This window comes from Salvelinus sp. IW2-2015, linkage group LG4q.2 (assembly GCF_002910315.2).
Source record: "Salvelinus sp. IW2-2015 linkage group LG4q.2, ASM291031v2, whole genome shotgun sequence".
Lineage (NCBI taxonomy): Eukaryota > Metazoa > Chordata > Actinopteri > Salmoniformes > Salmonidae > Salvelinus > Salvelinus sp. IW2-2015.
The window spans coordinates 21,340,995-21,361,824 of record NC_036843.1 but is presented as its reverse complement, the minus strand read 5'-3'; the positions used below and the strand labels follow the sequence as shown (position 1 = coordinate 21,361,824).

Sequence of the window (20,830 nt, the reverse complement as noted above, 5' to 3'; positions counted from 1 at the left end):
GGACATCCAGCCAATTTGACACAACTGTGGGAAAAATTCCTGTGGAAGGCTTTGACACCTTGTGGAGTCCATGCCCCAAATAACTAAGGCTGTTCTGAAGAAAAAACGGAGTGTAACTCAATATTAGGAAGGTGTTCCTAATATTTTGTACACTCAGTGTATATCTTGTTTTTTAGCGTATTAGAAAGAAATACATGAACATGTTTCAGTTTAAGTGTCTAGTTTTTAAACCCTGTTTGATTGATATGTATCAAGTCTGGTAAGAATTTTGCCATTCTATTGCTGATGAGCTTTGTTATTATTTTATTTTCACAATTTATTAAACTTATGGGTCTGTAATCAGCAGGAGACACTCCTGATGCTCCTGGTTTTAATATAACTGAAATAACCGTTCGATACATGGAACTAGGAATCACTGAATTGAGTGACGCATGTTGTCATTTGTGTAAATAGGGGGGCTACTTTATCCCAAAATGTTAAATAAAATTATGGGGAAGCCATCCATTCCTGGTGCTTTTCTCAGAGCGAATGTTTTAACAGTGTCTAATATTTATTTTGGGGTGATCTCTGTTTTTAGTTATTACTTTTTGTCTGCTGATAACTTCTTCAGAGTTGTTGAGCCTAAAGGCGTCAGCATGCTTCAGTTCGGCTGGCGGCCTAGCCGAAGTCGGCTAGGCGAACCGGACTAGTGTGCTCGCATGGTCCCTTAAAATACATTTAGCTTGAAAAAGTTGAAAAAAGTGACAATAGTACTGTTTGTCCATTTAGAGAGACTGTAGCCAGTATACACTTCCTAAAAATAGTCCAAATGAATCTAAGATAACTCAATAAATCTGTCATTGATTTTGACGTTTTTGCCGAAGAGATTTTAGTCGCACAATTTTACATCTAATTAAGATGTTTGATGAAGTATTTCTTATTGAAAAAATTCCCACGAAAACAAGTTGTCTCTCGTGCAATAACAACAAAGACTTTATTGAAGAATCCCTACTGTTGACCAATCACCAAAGAAGGGGCGTAGCTTCGGCTACCGACTTCGGCTTGTGTGCCTGAACAACCCAAAAAAACAAAGTCCAAAACAAACAAAAACGTCACAAAACATTGTCATAATATACGCACAAACTCTTCCCAACCTCTTTTGGCTGGGAAGCATGCAGACGCCTTAAGAAGGGTGTAGGATCAGTCCAATTTTTGTTTAATTCTGATTTATATAGATTTTCATAGAAGCTTTGAATTACGTTGTTTCTAATTAACATTTGAATCTTTATCTTTTTAAATTAGAACTGGATTGGCATATATCCGTTTGTGAGGGCTGAGAGATGTTTACCAGGTTTATTTCCCATTAAGTAGTATGCTTTATTTGAGTTTCACCTGTAGTTGTTGGCTCTCTGCAAAAGTAAAAGATCATATTCCAGCTTAAGTTCAAGATATTTTTATGGGCTTTCTAAAATAGTAATTTATTTTTCTTATATTTAAATGTTTTGAATCAGATTGAATTTATGCAGAGAATGAGATTATCATTCCCCTAATGTACACATTAAAAGCATCCCAAAATGATATTGGGGGGGGGGGGGATTTTCTGTCTTTTATGTCTACATTTGTAATGGTGTTAATTTTTCACATTTACATATTTACATATGTTTTTCAACAGGACAATGACCCATCACATATCCATGCTGTGCAAGGGCTATTTGACCAAGAAGGAGAGTAATGGAGGGCTGCATCAGATGACCTGGCCTCCACAATCACCTGACTTCAACCCAATTGACATGGTTGGGATGAGTTTAACCGCAGAGTGACGGAAAAGCAGCGAGCAAGTTATCAGCATATGTGGGAACTCCTTCAAGACCTTTGGAAAAGCATTCCTCATGAAGCTGGTTGAGAGAATGCCAAGAGTGTACAAAGCTGTCATCAAGGTAAAGGGTGGATACTTTGAAGAATATCAAATATATTTTGATTTGTTTAAAACCTTTTTGGTTACTACCTGATTTCATATGTGTTATTTCATAGTTTTGATGTCTTTACTATTATTCTATAATTTCTATAATAAAGAAAAACCCTTGAATGAGTAGGTGTGTCCAAACTTTTGACAGGTACTGTATATATTTTTTTTTGGGGGGGGGGGGCATAAAAGACTGTAAAAACACCAGCAAATCAGCTCCAAGTGATTTTTTATTATGTAAATCTGTCCCAAAGTATGCTGACGCATAATAGAGAGGTATACAAATGTAAGCAAGGATTGAAATGATTATGTTTTAGTCAAATATTATATCTGTTTGCGCTATTTGCAGTCAATTTTCAGTCTACAAATGATGTGTAATTATGTTCCGGCCCCCTGACCATTCCCGCGCCTGAATCTAGTTGATGATCCCTGCACAAGTGCAACACTGGCATTACAGTCCCCACTGCTCCCTCATCTATTCACAAATGTCAAATAAGGACAATAGTATCTGGCTGCAACCTGAAATGAAATCAGTCTAGTGTTACGATAGAACAGGGATCATCAACTAGATACAGCCGCGTGACGATTTGTTCTTGAGTGGATGGTGAGGGGGCTGGAACATAATACAAAATAACTTGTAGACTGCAAATTGACCGCAAGAAGCCCAAACAGATATAATATTTGATGTAGTCTGTTAATAGGTATGTTGATTATGATTGGATGACTGATGAACATACCTCGCCATGGTAGATGAGGATCTGGAAGAAGGTGTCCATGAGAAGGATGCGATCAGGAAGGATACTGCTACTGTCCAGCAACACAGGCTAGGAGAAGAAAAGAAGAAAAAGTTCTACATTTAAACCACATGTAAACAATACTAATAGCAGGATACTGAACACAGGCTAGGAGGAGAGAAACATGACACCATCTTAAACCACTGCCCTCTAAATGAAATGTCATCCTTCTAATGCAGCTCCAATCAATAATACTGTTTAATGAATAAACCAGGTTTGTTGAGGTATGGGGGGGGGGGGTAATCCCAGACACTGATAGGAATGTCACAATATCGGCGTTTTCCAAAACAAATGTCACAACACACCAACTCCCATCTCAGGTACAAAAAAATACTATATCTTGTATAGTGTGTTGGCGTTTTAAAGGACACAAACAGTGCAGATAGAGTGGTTCTGTTTATACGTGATGCCATCTGTTTGACAAGGGGCACGGAGATAAGAAGATTACTTTTTCAATGTTCAACAGGCGGGAGTAGACAGAATATAAAGTCAGAGCCAGTGGAAACATTACAACCGTATCCCAAATGGCACCCTATTCCCTATATAGTGCACTAAGTTCAAAACTAGTGCACTATATAGGGAATAAGGTGTCATTTGAAAGGTAGCCTAGGTCTCTGCTAATCTAAAAAAGGAACACCTGAAGCGCTGCGCCAGAAGAGTTTCACGGTTAAATGACTAAGACTAACATGCAGACCACACCGCTCGCGTTGCAAAATAAATTCACGCCTCAGCGAGCATCTGCTTGGCCAGGCGCTAAAATAGAAATAGGTTCTATTTGTGACACTCAACGCACTGCAAGTCCGGCCTCTTCCATCTCCTCATTGGTTTTTAGGAGCATATACCCACGTGAGTGATTGAAAGATTAACTGACGTCCATACTCCAGTCGGTTGTAGTAATGCACCGTAAAGTTGGTTGCCAACCGCCATATAAAGTCCAAAGAAGTAAAAAAGAAGCCAGAGGAAGGAGGAGATGACGAAAAAGGAATTTGGTTTACCGTTTTATGTGTGGATTAATTGTCGGAGTAAAGGACCTTGTGCATTTCAGGTAACCAAAAAAACCAAAATAACCAATGTTTATATCCCAGGACAAATTAGCTAGCAACAGTAAGCTAGCTAGCTAAATTGGCATAAATGTTTAATGCTTTTCGACCTGTCCACAAATTAGTATAATTGGTTCAGAGTTTGTTTTGTTATTTCAACCTGCGTGTCATGATCGTGTCTGGTGTGAGGGTACAAAATCAACAGGCGCAGCCAGGTGCACGCACGCGTCCGGTTTGGTCAGCATGTAAGTCCCAAATGGCACCCCATTTTCAACATAGTGCACTATTTTTTACTAGAACCCCGTAGTGCACTATGTAGGGAATAAGGAGCCATTTGTGACGCAACCACTGTTAAATAACTTACCCTTTTCAGAGAGGTGTGTACTACGCTGTCTGTCTGTAAGGTGTTAAAAATCACACTGTTGATATCTGCACTGAAAGAAACGCTTGTTTGGAACACATTACTGTACTCACACACACTACACTAATTAACCACAAGGTTATCTGTTATAAAAGGACCGGGGCATTTGTGCACTCTCTCTCTGTTGACCTGAGCAACACAGCTAGGCTTGCAGAATGTGAGTGGGAGGGAGATGGGAGAGTCAGAGAGATTGAGGTCTTCATAAGGCATCCATGATTTACATTAAGAAAGAAGATGGAAAGCACATTTTTCAATGGAAAAATAAGTGTGTGATTGTCTGCTTGTGCATGTCTGTGTCTGTGTCTGTGTCTGTGTGTGTGTGTGTGTGTTGGTCTGTGTGTGTCGGTCTTACCTCTGGGGGCCCGTTGAAGGAGTAAGCATAGAGAATGGGTTGTATCATGATGAGAGACTGGGTCAGGTCCTGACGCATGAACTGGTGTCTGTAGTACGAGCTCTCATCTGGACTGTTGTTGAACACTTGCAGAAAGGGAGACCTTCTCAGATGGAACATAAACTGAGGGACAGGAGAAGCAGGTTTTAAAAAGCATTCCATCATGCTGCCAAAGCTATAATGTGCATTTTAAAATCGTCTTTATACAAAGACTGAAACATAACTTTAAAAAATAWATTTTTACCGTTAAGCTATTTTTAACACTGTGTACTAGCTATAACTGTGTTGTTCCACTAAAGAGCCAATCAGTCATTCAGCACATGATCACTTACCTGAGGATAGAGAGAAAAGGTTTCTGAGAAGCGGAAGGAGTTGGGATCATCCTTATGATAATCTCCAAACTTCTGACACTGGAAAGGAGAGAGAAAAAGGCAATGAAACAGGAGACCAACCAGAAAGTCCTGTCTGCAATGGAGTCTACACTTAAAAATTAAATGTGACTTCATCACACTACTTGAGCATGCCTGCTAGCCTGGAAATAGCTACTTTCAATGGTTAGCAGTAGGAAATAATGATATTGTTACATATCAACATCTCCATAAAAAATAAAAAAACTGGTCCATTTATGAAGGCTCTGTGGAGGGGAAAATAAAGCAGCCCCCTGCCTTGACCCCTGCCAATCTTCCATGTCATGCGTTGCTCTGTCTTACCTATAAGGCTCTGGCCAAAAGTGGTGCACTATAAAGGGAATGGGGTGCCATTTGGGATGCAGTCGTGCTGCTGCTCCAGTTTCAACTGTCCTGCCTGTGGCTATGGAACCCTGACCTGTTCACCGGACGTGCTACCTGTCCCAGACCTGCTGTTTTCAACTCTCTAGAGACAGCATGAGCGGTAGAGATACTCTTAATGATCGGCTATGAAAAGCCAACTGACATTTACTCCTGAGGTGCTGACGTGTTGCACCCTCGACAACTACTGTGATTATTTGATCATGCTGGTCATTTATGAACATTTGAACATCTTGGCCATGTTCTGTTATAATCTCCACCCGGCACAGCCAGAAGAGGACTGGCCACCCCTCATAGCCTGGTTGCTCTCTAGGTTTCTTCCTAGGTTTTGGCCTTTCTAGGGAGTTTTTCCTAGCCACCATGCTTCTACACCTGCATTGCTTGCTGTTTGGGGTTTTAGGCTGGGTTTCTGTACAGCACTTTGAGATATCAGCTGATGTAAGAAGGGCTATATAAATAAATTTGATTTGAAATTTGATTTGAATAGTAGTGAGAATACTGTCTTACCAGTCGGATGAGCTGTCTGTCCAGCCAGCGTAGCACGTCGGGACCCTCCTCCGTCTCAGCGCGATACACAGCCAGTCTGGCCATCAGGATGGCTGAGGCCTCCTGGTCAAATGATGCTGCAATGCTCTGGATCTGGGTCCCTGCATCTGCCCAGCTGAGAGGGAGGGGGAGGTGAGAGAGGCAGAGACAGAAAGAGGAGAGAGAAACAACCTGCATAAGCATTGCATATCATTTGACGCAAACACTTTTGTTTATTTCAGTTGTAAGGTTCTCCTTTATAAGGCAAGTGATACTACCAACACGAATCTCTACTATAGTTAGTATGGCTACATGAGTTAAATAAGGGATATGATGTCAGATGTTTTGTTCAGGTTGCTTTGACATTGAAAAGCCTTTAAGCATAATAAGCCCTTTAAATGAGTAAGTCCACCCCAAGTAAACTGAACTGATGTTTTAAAAAGAGTCTGGGACTCTGCTTATCTATACAAATTTCCACTTGCCACTGCCCTGTCACATGTTGAGCATTGTATAAACACAGACCTCATAAGGTAAAATACAATAAAATACAATAACAAACATGAACGTCAACATTGATCAAACCCCATACTGAGAGTTACATCACAGCTCAGTTAGTATCTACAAAAATACACATTTAACAGTAACAACCAAGATAATCTCCTCCTCTGATCACAAGACAACAAACACACTTTGCCCTCTTTCCCCATCGCGTTGCTATGGAAACAAGATGCATTTGCAGATGCAGTTCCATAGTGGAATAAAAAGTGGTAGATAAACCTTAAAGTTTGTAGTTACTTTGAAAAGAAGATGTGAATGATGAATCAAATCCAGATTCATATGTTTGTGTGTTTTRATACGTTTTATGTTTTGAAGTGAGTTAAATACGCAATCTGTGTGTGTGTATGTGCGCGCATGTGTGTGTGTATTTACTTTCTGGCTGTGGTGGTGACTCGGATGCGTTTCTGTCCACTGGAGTGTTGGTACTGGGTGACGTACTGGACCGCGCCTCGGCCCCCCTGGGGTATAGGTGCATTATGCTGTGTAGAGAGGAGACAAGAACGGTTGGTTGGATCATTAGAAAACAATTGAGAACAAGTTATCTGATTATAAATGTAGACATGCACATGTTATAAAACAATGCCAAGATATGATAAATGTAAATTACCCATCTAACTAGGCTAATATAAGTTGGTGGTGCCTGTGAGTTTTATTCAAATGGTTTGCCCTGTACAAACACACATAATTGCTACTGCCTTCWGGACAACTTTCAGAACAACTGAAATAATTGGGTGATATGAGGGGGCTTAATAATTCATAATAATTCATAAATAATTCATGATTGGGAGRTTAGATCGAATTAGAGGCACGCTCCTTACCAATAACCCCAAAAACACTCCAGAGCCAAATGGCTCATTAACTGTGCTGRAGCCATTAGAGTGGAGGAGAGGATATTGGATCTCAAGCTTCTGTTTACACAGAGAGCATCTCTCTCCCTCTCTCACTCCTCAAAAATCTAGTGCTTGAAAGTGAGTTGTTCTGGTCTGTTTCTCTTTCCCTTCCACACTCTAATAGATAGTGTATAGTAAGGAGCAAGCTAAGCCCTTGTACTGGACTCCACAGGCCGGAGAATAGGAGGATAGCTTGATGACTTGGAGAGGACCCTCCCCTCCCAGAGAACAGCAGGAGACTGACACATCACAACAGCAACCGGTTCCCTGGAGCCACAGAGGATCGACACACACAGGATAACGTGACTTTACACGTCAGACTCTGTCCACCAGTCAGTCAGTCAGCCAGTCAAGTCAGCCAGTCAAGTCAGCCAGTCAGTGCTCATGGACTGAACCAGGCGAGAGGAGAGTTAGCAGCCAGCCAACCCAGGGAGGCCGTGAGGATGCCGGTGGCCCAGGTCTATGCAGCTCTGATGGTGGTCTCCAGTCTGTGCTCTGTGTGTGGTAATGTGGTTTTATTACTGGTGGTTCTTCTCAACAAGGAGCTCCGCACCGAAACCTGGGCCCTGACCCTGAGCTTCTGCCTAAGTGACCTAGCCCTTGGTCTCTCCATCATTCCCTTCGGAGTCCACAACAGCCTGTTCAGAACGCAGGGCTACCCCAGCGACGGGCTTCTCTGCCAGGGCAGCGCCTTCCTCTACCTGCTTCTTCAGCTGGCCTCCATCCACTCCCTGACCTGGGCCACCATCGACAAGTTTACAGAGATCTGTTTCGCCCTGAGCTACAGCACCATCTGCACGTCCAGGAGGACCAGGTTGGTGCTGGTCCTGGTGTGGCTCTACAGCCTGATCAACGCAGCCTTGCCCCTGCTGGGCTTCGGCCGCTACAGCTACAGCAGCACCAGGTTCCTGTGTGCACCCAGCTTCCAGCCAGACTACAGTGGCTTCAGTCTGCTCTTCATCGTGGTCGGGATCATAGCACCCATACTCATCATGTGCTCCATGTATGCGTACATTGTGTATATTGTGAGGAAACAGGTGCGGCGAGGGACGTTTGTTTGCAATGACCAGCACTGTTTTTATGTCCCTGCTAATAACTACTTCAGGAGCTCCTTAGTGATGGTGGCAACTGTGGGTGAGTCTCATTGGTGCTTAACCTTGTGAATAGTACAGTGAAGCTATTGATTTGTTGATGTCATTTATTTCAAACAAAGCCAGGCATAAGCCTTTGATATAACCCTTTGATATACTCTGAGCACTGAGCACAGACACAGAATAAAAGCCTTTTATGTAAGGAACAAATGCTAACAAAATGTCAAGGTCCATCAGTGGCTGTTATTCACATTTTTCTGTTGGCTACATTTGTAGACGGTGAAATTCAGTCTTCTTGAATTTGTTAATATTAATGTGCTACAATAACATTACACACATCACAATAAGGCTCATTGTTATATATTTGCGAGATTCCATAAATATACCAAATAGAATTCTTGTAAAGTTCCCGTAATTGGTCAAATAACCGCCTGTCTGTATTTCTCCATAAATATACTTTTGTAACGTAATTACTCTGATAATCTCCTGTCTTAATTCTCTCCATTGTAAGTGTGCCTGCTAGTGTGCTGGCTGCCTTACATCACCACCTGTTTCTATGAGACGTTCAGTGGCCATGACCCGCCAGCAGCAGCCTCAGCCGTGGCTACCTGGCTCATCCTCCTCACCTCCGCTCTCAACCCATGGATCAACTCCATGACTCAGACGTAAGCAATAGCCAACAACTGCTCGCTGGGCYCCGATGACATGGACGTCGATTAAMGCAGCCCCTTGCACCTCTCTGATTCAGAGGGGTTGGGTTAAATGCGGAAGAAACATTTCAATTGTGCAACTGAATAGGTATCCCCTTTCAACTTCCCCTTAATAGCCCCAAACAAACAGTCATTCAGACAATATAAAGTCATTTCAATGCTGTGTCTCAGGAAGAATAAGGCTCAATCTTATGAAGCTGTTATACCTCAATATAAAGCAAKTCAATATCCTTGTGGTCCATCAATGGCCACAGTAAACCAAAATCAGAGGGAATTGAAAAGTGATCAACTCCATGATTCAGACGTAAGGGATAACCAATAGGGCTGGGACCTCACAGTACTATCAAGATACTTAGGTGCCAATACAATATGTATTGCGATTCTCACAATTCTATATGTATTGCGATTCGATACTGCGACTTTATTGTGATTTGATGTTCCAAACATGTTGTAGGGCGTTCACTCATGCTCTAGAATGTAGTGAAATACAGGTCAATTCAAGAGGGTGCTACTAAATGAATGTCTAAATGTGGCTTTCTTTAGCCGATGTCATTATGAATCACATAAAATAAATCATCAGATTGTTCTCTACAACATTACAACCTTAATATGCTTGTACTTAACAGTGTTGATGAAATAAGAACGTTTGCTGTGACCACTGCTAGTTTAGATCGCACAGCTCTTTGTTGTATCTCTTCCATATTTTAGTGTTGGGAGGTGGTAACATTTGGTCCAAAGCATGGAAACACCTCCAATCAAAATCAACTTGATACCCTCCTCATTTTCATCTCCAAATCCATGGGTTTCTATTCCTCTAACCCCAGTCAATCAACGTTGAGAGGGGCTGTTTCTATGGAGATTTAAATAGAAATACTCTTTTTTTGGGTTAGTTTTGTGTGTGTAMATATATACAGTGCATTCGGAAAMTATTCAGACCCCTTGACTTTTCCCACATTTTGTTACGTTACAGCCTTATTCAAAAATTGATTATATAAAACAAATCCTCAGTAATCTACACACAATATCCCATCATAACAAAGCGAAAACAGGTTCAGAAATGTTTGCAAATTTATTAAAAACAGAAATACCTTATTTACACAAGTATTCAGCCCCTTTGCTATGAGACTCAAAATTGAGCTCAGGTGCATCCTGTTTCCATTGATCATCCTTGAGATTTTTCTACAATTTGATTGGAGTCCACTTGTGGTAAATGTAATTGATTGGACACTATTTGGAAAGGCACAGCCGGTCTATATAAGGTTCCACAGTTGACAGTGCATGTCAGAGCAAAAACCAAGCTATGGTCGAAAGAATTGGTCGAAGGAATTGTCCGTAGAGCTCAGAGACAGGATTGTGTCGAGGCACAGATCTTGGGAAGGGTACCAAAACAATTCTGCAGCATTGAAGGTCCCCAAGAACACAATGGCCTTCGTCATTCTTAAATGGAAGATGTTTGAAACCACTAAGACTRTTCCTAGASCTGGCCGCCCGGCCAAACTGAGCAATCGGGGGAGAAGGGCCTTGGTCAGGGAGGTGACCAAGAACCCAATGGTCACTCTGGCAGAGCTCTAGACTTCCTCTGTGGAGATGGGAGAACCTTCAAGAGAACCTTCCATCTCTGCAGCACTCCACCAATCAGGCCTTTATGGTAGACTGGCCAGACGAAAGCCACTCCTCAGTAAAAGGCACATGACAGCGCGCTTGGAGTTTGCCAAAAGGCACCTAAAGAATCTCAGACCATGAGAAACAAGATTGTCTGGTCTGATGAAAACTCTTTGGCCTGAATGCTAAGCGTCACATCTGGAGGAAACCTGGCACCATCCCTACGGTGAAGCATGGTGGTGGCAGCATCATGCTGTGTGGATGTTTTTAAGCGGCAGGGACTGGGAGACTAGTCAGGATCGAGACAAAGATGAACGGAGCAAAGTACAGAGAGATCCTTGATGAAAACCTGATCCAGAGCGCTCAGGACCTGACTGGGGCGAAGGTTCACCTTCCAACAGGACAACGACCATTAGCACACAGCCAAGACAACACAGAAGTGGCTTCGGGATAAGTCTGAATGTCCTTGAGTGTCCCAGCCAGAGCCCGGACTTGAACCTGATCAAACATCTTTGGAGAGACCTGAAAATAGCTGTGCAGCAAAGCTCCCCATCCAACCTGACAGCACTTGAGAGGATCTGCAGAGAAGAAACTCCCCAAATACAGGTGTGCCAAGCTTGTAGCGTCATACCCAAGAAAACTCCAGGCTGTAATTGCTGCCAAAGGTGCTTCAACAAAGTACTGAGTAAAGGGTCTACTTATGTAAATATGATATCAGTTTTTATAAGTAATAAATTAGCTAACATTTCTAAAAACATGTTTTTGCTTTGTCATTATGGGGTATTGTGTTTAGATTGATGAGGGGAAAAAACGATTTAATACATTTTAGAACAAGGCTGTAACGTAACAAAATGTGGAAAAAGTCAAGAGGTCTGAAGACTTTCCGAAGGCACTGTATATTATTTAGTAGTCCTATATGTAAAGACAAGACTACATTAAGAATAGTCTGATGGATGACAATACTATCACTTGTGAATGATGTATTTATTATCACATGTGAATGGTGCCTATAGTGTGCAGTAAACAAGAAACAGCGTTTTTGGCGACTTTTTCAAATCATAGTCGCACACCTCATCTAGCCTAGCCCATAGGCCTTATTGTTTGATAAGGTTTGTATCACAACTAAAGCGGCCTAATAACTTCTTAAAATGAAGTACATTAATCCGCTTTACAACTGGTGTAGAGCCTAACTGGCATACATTGGATGACATGGGTCCCATTATGCCTGGCAAAAACCAAACACTGCATTCTACAGTAAGAGCCTCATATCAATGGTCAAGCATGGTGATGGTTTGAGGATGCTTTGCTGCCTCAGGACCTGGACGARTTGCTTTAATAGAAGGAACCATGAATTCTGCTCTGTATCAGAGAATTGAGCTGAAGTTAAAGTGCAGCCGGGTCATGCAGCAAGACAATGATCCAAAACAAACAATCAAGTCTACATGAAAATGGCTAAAAAGCAACACATTTGAAGTTTTGGAATGAACTAGTCAAAGTCTAGACCTAATCCCAATTGGGATGTCGTGGCAGGACTTGAAACAAGCAGTTCATGCTTGAAAACCCACAAAGTTACAGCAGAGTTACAGCAGTTCTGCATGAAAGAGTGGGCCAAAATTCCTCAACAGCGTTGTGAGAGACTGATCAACAACTACAGAAAGCGTTAGGTTGGTTGGAGTCATTGCACCTAAAGGTGGCACAACCAGTTATTGAGTGTAAGGGGGAAATTACTTTTTCACACAGGGGCATTGGGTGTTACATAACTTTGTTTATGAAACATGGAATTGTTGTGTTATTTGTTCACTCAGGTTCCCTTTATCTAATATTTGGTTTTGGTTGAAGATCTGATAACATTCAGTATCAAAAATATGCAAAAGTAAAGTAAATTAGAAGGGGGACAAATACTTTTTCATGGCACTGTATGTAATATTTCTTCAAATCGATACTTGGGAGTCAAAATATTGAGATAAAATCATCCAAAATAATAATATGTAACTCTAGGATTTTTTCCAACAACACTTACAATCAATATCCCAAACAGTCATTCAATAATATAGTGAGTAGTTCTCTCTCTCATTCAACAAATATAAAGACCAGTCCAACTTCCCCCACATTTCAAGAATGAGGCTCAATCTTGTACAGGTGATATGAAGGTCCCTCAGTAGCCAATTGAAACAAATCCTGATGGAATTGAAAAGCTAGCTCCAGTACATTTCTAAATGACGACTGTTATGAGGGGGAAAAGCTGAGCGCTTGAGATTATGAAATTAGCTTCTCAATGTTGGAGCAGAGCTGTAGAGCCGATGATGCCGAGTGGCTGGCAACACGGCATTGTTGGTTATTTTCTCTACCCCTCTCTCTCTCTCCCTCTCCTTAATTCAATCTCACTCACTCCCTCTCTATTACTCGCTCCCCCTCCCATCTCTTTCTCGCTCCCTCTCCCTCTCAGGCGCTACAGAGCGGCTCTGCGGAAAAGCCTGAATAAAATACGACGGCTGTTCCAACGCCCTCTGAAGAACTCCTGCCCACAGAGCACCGCCATCCAACTTGAGATAGTGAGCCAAGATCACCACCATTACAACATCTCCAACCCATCACTCTTGTCAGAAACCAACTCCAAAACAGGGTCACCAGAGGCCAAGTCCATGTCAGAGGTGACTATGGAGGATGGTAAAGACACTATGGACACTACACTAGGCTAGGACTCTGTCACTGTGGAGCCACCTGGAAAACTAGCCTGACTACAGACTAAAATACAGACCAACTACAGACTTAATTTTATGAATCCCAGGACTCCCTGAAATAAAAGTGGCAATTGTTACTGAGTGAACAAAATTATTGAATGAAATGAAATACAATACAGGTTGGGACTAAACACCAGAGAAGGACCATATGAAGGATCATTGTGGCGACAGGATGCAACAGACTGACAGTCTCTAGTATGACCAATGGGATTGTGACACTTATGTCTTAAGTGGATCTATACACCAAGACCGCCATATCAGCGATCTTATCTGTTCTGTTTCTAACTAAAAAGGTTAGCTTACAATGCACATTGTACAGTCAATCAGGGACATTGGACCATTGTCTGTTTGAACTACAATGTTGAACTATAATGTTTGAACTAGATTGCAGACTGTACTAAACTGTACATATACAAACATTACTGTCTGTCCAAATGTGTTCTTCCTCAATAAATATACCTATGGCAACACTGCCTATCTAAAATCATTGAAATGTAATCTTTCAGTTTATCATAACTGGATGTATTGTATTAAAATGAATGTGATCATCTCAATTACATTTACAGATCCATCTTATTCTACTGTATGTTTCATAAAGAGGCCATAGTGGTTTAATATACGAGCACACCATCTGGTGGCATAGTGATGCTGTTGCACCTCTATCCAGTACCTCTGACCAGCCCAGTACAGCAGTGGAAGAGATCATTATGGAACAGCTAGTACCCTCTATGGTGGTGCAATCAAATTCTCTGAGTCTTTGGCACAAGTGGAACATTGCTCTGTGGATCACCTAATCTCAGATGACTGTGATATAAAAACGACTACTCAGCAATCTTGACAAAAGCTTTTAACACAAAATATGGCAACATAACACAAAATATGGCAGTTATTGCCAAAAGTAGCTTAGTGATCACAATCCAGAGTGTGTAATATGAAGGCATACCTGATTGACTACCTCAAAGTACACTGCCAGCGTGGTGTTATGGTCAAGACCACATATCTTCCATTGAGATGTGCCCCCTGTTCCAATTTCCTTTAAGGAAACACACAGAAGGGATCAGTATCAGAATTACATTGTTCTAGAAGGGATCAGAAACAGAGCAACGTTGATACATCTCCTTCGGCAGAGATTCAGGACACACAATATTCTGGATTAACAACTACAGTTACAAAAGGGTTAACCGGTCAAAAGTACAAGTCTGTTCTGCATATCAGCTGATCGATGATGTAGAGTATTCGGTCACTGTTCTATGTATTTGACATCGACCCACATTTTCAGACACACACGGTCCTTTGGCATTTAATGACACACATGGCCCGATGGCTCCTGAAATCTTGATCTCTCGAGACGTCTGAAATGAAGAAGGACAGATGATATTAGAAGATATTAGCAGTTAGCGCACAATTCTATTTGGTAAATACAAAGTCAAGAAATATGATATTTCCCATAGAGTTTTATGGATAGAATCAACTATCCAAGAGAGCATGTCGCTCTGTTCCAATATCCACACTATGTAGAAGCAATGTATTGGCTATGCGTAGATATTGGAACAGTGGCTGTGTTCTAAAATTACACCCTATTCCTTAAAAGTGCACTACTAGTACACTATATTAGGTAAAACAGTACCATTTCAGACACCGCCAGTCTGTGCAATGGCTCTACCTTTATCTCCAGAGTGCCAGCGAAGGCCATCTTGAAGGCTCCAGCCACATCTTTGGTAAAGACCCTCTGGAAGGTTTGTTTGAATAGTGAGGTGGTGAAAGAGTCTGCCATCACCATGTAGCCTCTGCAAAACAGATATACTCATAGGAGTTCAACTATACATAGGGTGAATCTCAGAAGTCTCTCTTCGCCGCCTCCTCTCTCCTTCCTTCTCTTCCTCAAAGCATCAGACGAGAGCATTGGAGAAGAACAGAGGACAAACTCTCCTCTTACTATGTGAGGAGCCAGTGTTAATGACATATGTGTGTGTGTTCAGCGTATCAAATGGCACTCTATTCCCTATGTAGTGCACTACTTTTGACAGGGCCCTGTAAGCCCTGGTCAAAGTAGTGAACTATATAGGGAGCCATTTTGGACTCAGCCTGTGTGTTCACCAGACAGAGTGTCCTCACCCGGTGTGATTGGAACAACACTTCATCTCCAGCAGTCCGGTCTGGTCCAGAGCACAGGCATAGATGTCTATGATGTGGCCGTTGGTGGAGGCACGGCTCGCCAATGCCTCGTAATGCTGAAAATGAAGAAAAGGGTTTTACCCCAACTTCATACAGGATAAAAAGAGGATCCAATATAAGGTTGTTTATTGGATCAAAAAGGGGTGGTGGGCGTGGCAGAGGACGTGGCACTACGCTCACTGGGCGTGGTTGAATTTCAGAGAACATTTTAGAGGCCTCCCATCTTGGTGGTGTAGAGTTGTTTTTGCATTTTTAAGTCAATTTCCTGTAATTCTACACATTTCTTCATTGAGCTGAGAGAAAAGTTTAAAACTGAAAAGGACATTTCCTGCAATTCTTCACATTTTGCCATGGATCTGAAAGAAAATGTTGCAGTTTTAAAGCTAATTTACATCAAATCTACATATTCTGCCATGAAGCTGAGATAGCAATCAGTTTTAAAGCTAATTTCCTGCAATTCTAATGCTATGTCCTCTTGCTCAAACATAATGAAATCTATACTGTGTGGCGTACAGCAGGTCAGCCACCAGGGGGAGACTCGTCGAGGCCTGGAAACAGATGGAGTATACATCACGAGGCGATGACTCCATCTGCTGGACGTGCCAGGTCTCGATGGGCTCTCCAGCCAGGACTAATTGTGGCTGATTGGGAGCTGGTGAGTAATCAAGGGCGGATTGCTCACCAACTGTGCAAGGCCCATAAAGCTGCCAGAAGGGCAGCACACAGAAGGAATGGGGGAAGAAAGGACTCCCGTGGTATGGTTGACGGTTGCAGAGGTAAGAAGAGGGAGTTCAGTTTTGTGCCCGACAGGACACCGCCAGACCCGGAATACCAGAAGACGGCATCCCGGAGAGGGTCTCATAGGGGAGAGCCATAATTTTATTTTTGATCTATTATTTAAATAAACACCCTTGAAACTGAGCTAATCCTTCTTTGTCCGTGTCTGATATTGGTAAACGTCTTGACCAAACCCCCTGGTCTGCCACAAGTGATGGAGAATGTGGGCACGTCTGAGACGTGGTCAGATCAGGGTTGACGTTTACGCAGTATGAGCATGTACGAGTTGATAGCTCAGTTCGTCCGGGCCCAACAAGCACAACAGGCGGTTCAGGAACGAACGCTGGAGGAACAACGACTACAAAATGTCCGCCTCGTTGAGGAAGTCAGGAAGCTGCAAGGAGGAGCGTCTCCTGGATCACATCCCAACCCGTTTTTGATCAAGCTAACGGGAGACGATGACATCGAAACATACCTCTGTACATTTGAACGGACAGCACTACGAGAAGGATGGCCAAGGCCGCAGTGGGCAAGTCTGCTGGCCCCGTTCCTCTCTGGGAATGCCCAAAAGGCGTATTGGGACCTGAACGACGAACAGGCGGATAATTACGACGGACTCAAACGGGAGATACACAGCCTGGCCCATCGGGCTCAACGGTTCCACGACTGGAGGTTCATACCCGACGCATCCCCCCGTGCCCAGAAGAGCGACCTACTGCGCGTCACCAGGGCATGGCTCCTCACGGACGTATCCACCCTCGACAAAGTGGTCACGGATTGCTTCTTACGGGCGCTACCCCATGACATGAAGAGGGCCGCGAGTCTATGCGCGCCCCAGACCTTGGAGGGCCTCCTGGAAGCAGTGGAGACGCATAAGAACACTCAGGCACTGCTGAGTGGGACCTGGGACGAGTCGGCGACCCGGCCGAGGGGGCGGAAGGACAGCTCCGCCGCTGTGTACCACGAACCGACAGTTGGCAGGGCCAAAGGACCGCAAACCCGTGGAGAGACGGCGGGGGTAGGGCCGACCCGCCACCGACGACCTCAGGTAGAGGGAGACCAAAGGAGGTGTTTTGAGTGTCACGCACGGGGGCACATTGCCTGGAATTGCCCGGCTCGAGAGGAGTTGATGCCATCAGCTAGCCCCGGAGGCGAGGTGGGTCACGCTGTGAACTATGTCACCTCCTGTTGGGCACACCACGGATCAACTGCCCCCATGGTCCCGGTGAAGGTGGACGGACACGACACGGAAGCGCTATTAGACTCCGGAAGCATGGTTACGCTCGTAACCATGAGCCTGCTGAACCAGGAGACCGAACGCGGTAGGGAGATGTCCATTTCCTGTGTTCACGGGGACACAAAGCGGTATCCCACTGTATGGACCAACATCGTGACGCCACAAGGGAGCTGTCAGATGATGGTGCAGCACCAGAGCTGCCGGTACCCCTCCTAGTGGGACGGGATTGTCCGCTGTTCGCGGCCCTATGGTGGCCAGAATTGAGGAAGAAGGTACGAGCCGGCCAAAGAAGAGAGCGGGGACGACCAATAGCCTGTGCGGCCTGGAAGCAGCCGGTTAACCAGCATGTGTCTACGGCTCCGGAGTCGGAGGGGGCGCCGGAACCCGATTCCCCTGGGGAACCCCTGGAGAAGGAGCCCATCCTCCCCCTCCTTGATTTCGAGGGGCCAGTAGAGTTCCCCGCTGGGGGCCAACTGAGGGGACAATTCGGGACGGCCCAGTGGGAGGATCCACACTTGAAAGCTGCTGCCGCCCAAGTGATAGCGGTGGATGGACAGCTACTTCCGGGGGTGAGAGACTGGCGATACCCCCATTTCCAAATTAAGAATAACCTTTTGTATCAGGTGTCGCGCCAACAGGGGGAACTTCGAGAGGTATTGTTGCTGCCCCGACGGTATGTAGGAACTGTTCTTCAGCTGGCACACACCCACCTGTTGGGGGCGCACCTGGGAATGGAGAAGACCCGGGAACGGATCGCCGCCCGGTTCGAGGAAGGCAGTGGAAGACTACTGTCGCAGCTGCCTGGAGTGTCAACTCACTGCCCCAAAAGCACAATTCAGAAACCCTCTGGTCCCCCTGCCAATAATCGGGGTGCCCTTTGAACGCATCACCATGGACATAGTGGGACCCCTGGTAAAGACTGCACGAGGACAAAGGTACATCTTGGTAATCGTGGGCTATGCCACCCGGTATCCCGAAGGCCATTCCCCCACGGGCGGCGGTGTCCAAGGGAATCGCCCGTGAGCTGTTCCACCTCTTTAGCCGGATGGGCATCCCGAACAAGATCCTGACAGACCAAGGTACGGAGTTTATGTCCCACCTCATGAAAGAGTTGTGTGCCCTCCTGCAGATCAAGCAGATCCGGACCTCCGTTTTTCACCCGCAGACGGATGGGCTCGTCGAGCGCTGTAATAAAACGCTCAAACAGATGCTGCGGAAGGTCATCGAGCAGGATGGGAAGAACTGGGACCAGCTACTACCCCATCTAATGTTCTAAAGCCGAGAAGTACCCCAATCCTCCACTGGGTTTTCCCCGTTCAAACTTCTCTATGGAAGGAGGCCACGCGGCCTATTGGACCTCGCCAAGGCGGTGTGGGAAGCCCAACCGACCCCCTTACGCAGCAAGGTAGAGCAAGTGGAGACGATGCGGGAGCGGATGACAGCCATTTGGCCAGTCTTGAGGGAACATATGGAGAAGGCCCAATGCGCCAATGCCCAGGTCTACAAATCGGGGAGCCCAGCCCCGAGAATTCCAGGTGGGAGACAGGGTGTTGGTCTTGATCCCCACGGCCATATGTAAGTTCCTGGCAAAATGGCATGGACCATACGAGGTGATCGAGAAGCTGGGACCTGTCAATTTTCTGTTGTGCACAGGTCAGGGGGCGAAGCATGGAAACGCAGATGCCCTATCGAGAAGGGAGACCTACGTTGCACTGATGACAGTCCCCTTCCCGACAGAGCAGGTCAGCCACCAGGGGGAGACTCGTCGAGGCCATGGAGTATACATCACGAAGCGATTGGCTCCATCTGCTGGACGTGCCAGGTCTCGACGGGCTCTCCAGCCAGAACTAATGTTGGCCGATTGGGAGCTGGTAAGTAATCAAGGGCGGATTGCTCACCAGCTGTGCAAGGCCCATAAAGCTGACAGAAGGGCAGCACACAGGTGGAATGGGGGAGGAAAGGACTCCCGTGGTATGGTTGACGGTTGCAGAGGTAAGAAGAGGGAGTTGTTTTGTGCCCGACAGGACACCGCCAGACCCGGAATACCAGAAGACGGCATCCCGGAGAGGGTCTCATAGGGGAGACCCATTTTCTTTTTGATCTATTATTTAAATAAACACCCTTGAAACTGAGCTAATCCTTCTCTGTCCGTGTCTGATATTGGTAAACGTCTTGACCAAACCCCATGGTCTGCCACAACTGATAAATTCATTGTTTGGGGAATTTTCTATTCTACCTAACTGTCTAACTTTTATGGTGATTGTTAGTTCTCAAATATTATAAAAATACATTTAAACATTTAGGCGGCCCGAAAAAACACTTAGGAGGCCCGCCCAAGGATTTCCATGGGAGAAAAATCCCATAATATAATATACAGAAAAAGGTAATACCTGTTTGTAACTTGTTATGCTAAAACACACATCTAGCCATTTAACTGATTGTCTCACTTTAATGTGGTGTAACACACGAGTTCATCATCATTCACAGACAGTGGCAACAGACCTGAAAAAAGTTCAGATCATGGTAAACTCATCTAAATAACAGGAAAAGTGAACAGTCAAAGGTTGAGCCAAAACTTACTTTGGTCCCCTTTTTCATGAACTTGGCGTTGTCCTTCTCAATGTCGTGCCAGGAGCGAATAGGGGTCTTTAGCTCATCTCCTACCACCATGCCTGGACCCTGAGTGGCTGGACCACCGATGAAGGTCATGATGCGTGCCCCAGTGTTAGGGAAGGTGCACTGGATGGGGTAAAAAAGGGACATTTTATTTCAAAACATTTCTATGAAGCTGAGTAAACAATGCAACCAAACACAGACTAAAGCTAGTAATCCTGGCCTATTCCCACGGCATAATAGGTTTATACATCTTACAAATCCTACTTCATACAGAGGAACACAGGGAAATATGAATTTGAAGTAGTGTGCGGGGGCTGATCAGACTAAAACGGTAATATTGAAAATGGTGTCACTGAAATATGTACCATTATATTCCAATGACAAATATGAACAGACCTGAGTTTGAATATTATTTAAAATCTTTCAAACACTTTGAAAACACTTGCTTGAGTCTGCCTGAGACGCCAGATAACTATTTTATTAGTGCTGTTGGGTCAGGAAAAATCTAAATCTTTAAAATACTATTTGAACC

The 20,830-nt window shown here is 44.3% G+C and overlaps 2 protein-coding genes across 3 annotated transcripts in view; one reads left to right on the top strand and one right to left on the bottom strand.

Annotated features, from left to right (window-relative positions):
• The window catches only part of LOC111963464 (protein transport protein Sec23A), a 49,570-nt gene that overhangs the window by 12,334 nt on the left and 16,406 nt on the right, over nucleotides 1–20,830 (bottom strand). For both annotated transcript variants that reach the window (XM_023986920.2, XM_070443420.1), the window contains exons 6-15: nucleotides 20,263–20,421; nucleotides 15,609–15,724; nucleotides 15,157–15,280; nucleotides 14,765–14,845; nucleotides 14,437–14,526; nucleotides 6,832–6,938; nucleotides 5,884–6,037; nucleotides 4,921–4,998; nucleotides 4,550–4,711; nucleotides 2,680–2,766 (exon numbers count right to left, since the gene is read on the bottom strand). In XM_023986920.2, the coding sequence (XP_023842688.1) occupies nucleotides 2,680–2,766; nucleotides 4,550–4,711; nucleotides 4,921–4,998; nucleotides 5,884–6,037; nucleotides 6,832–6,938; nucleotides 14,437–14,526; nucleotides 14,765–14,845; nucleotides 15,157–15,280; nucleotides 15,609–15,724; nucleotides 20,263–20,421 (1,158 nt within the window). The remainder of the gene's footprint in view (nucleotides 1–2,679; nucleotides 2,767–4,549; nucleotides 4,712–4,920; nucleotides 4,999–5,883; nucleotides 6,038–6,831; nucleotides 6,939–14,436; nucleotides 14,527–14,764; nucleotides 14,846–15,156; nucleotides 15,281–15,608; nucleotides 15,725–20,262; nucleotides 20,422–20,830) is intronic.
• On the top strand, nucleotides 7,720–9,109 carry LOC139027678 (adenosine receptor A3-like). Its single transcript, XM_070443421.1, has 2 exons — nucleotides 7,720–8,483; nucleotides 8,952–9,109. Exons 1-2 carry the CDS (start codon nucleotides 7,793–7,795, stop codon nucleotides 9,107–9,109), a joined length of 849 nt encoding a protein of 282 aa, XP_070299522.1. The 5' UTR covers nucleotides 7,720–7,792.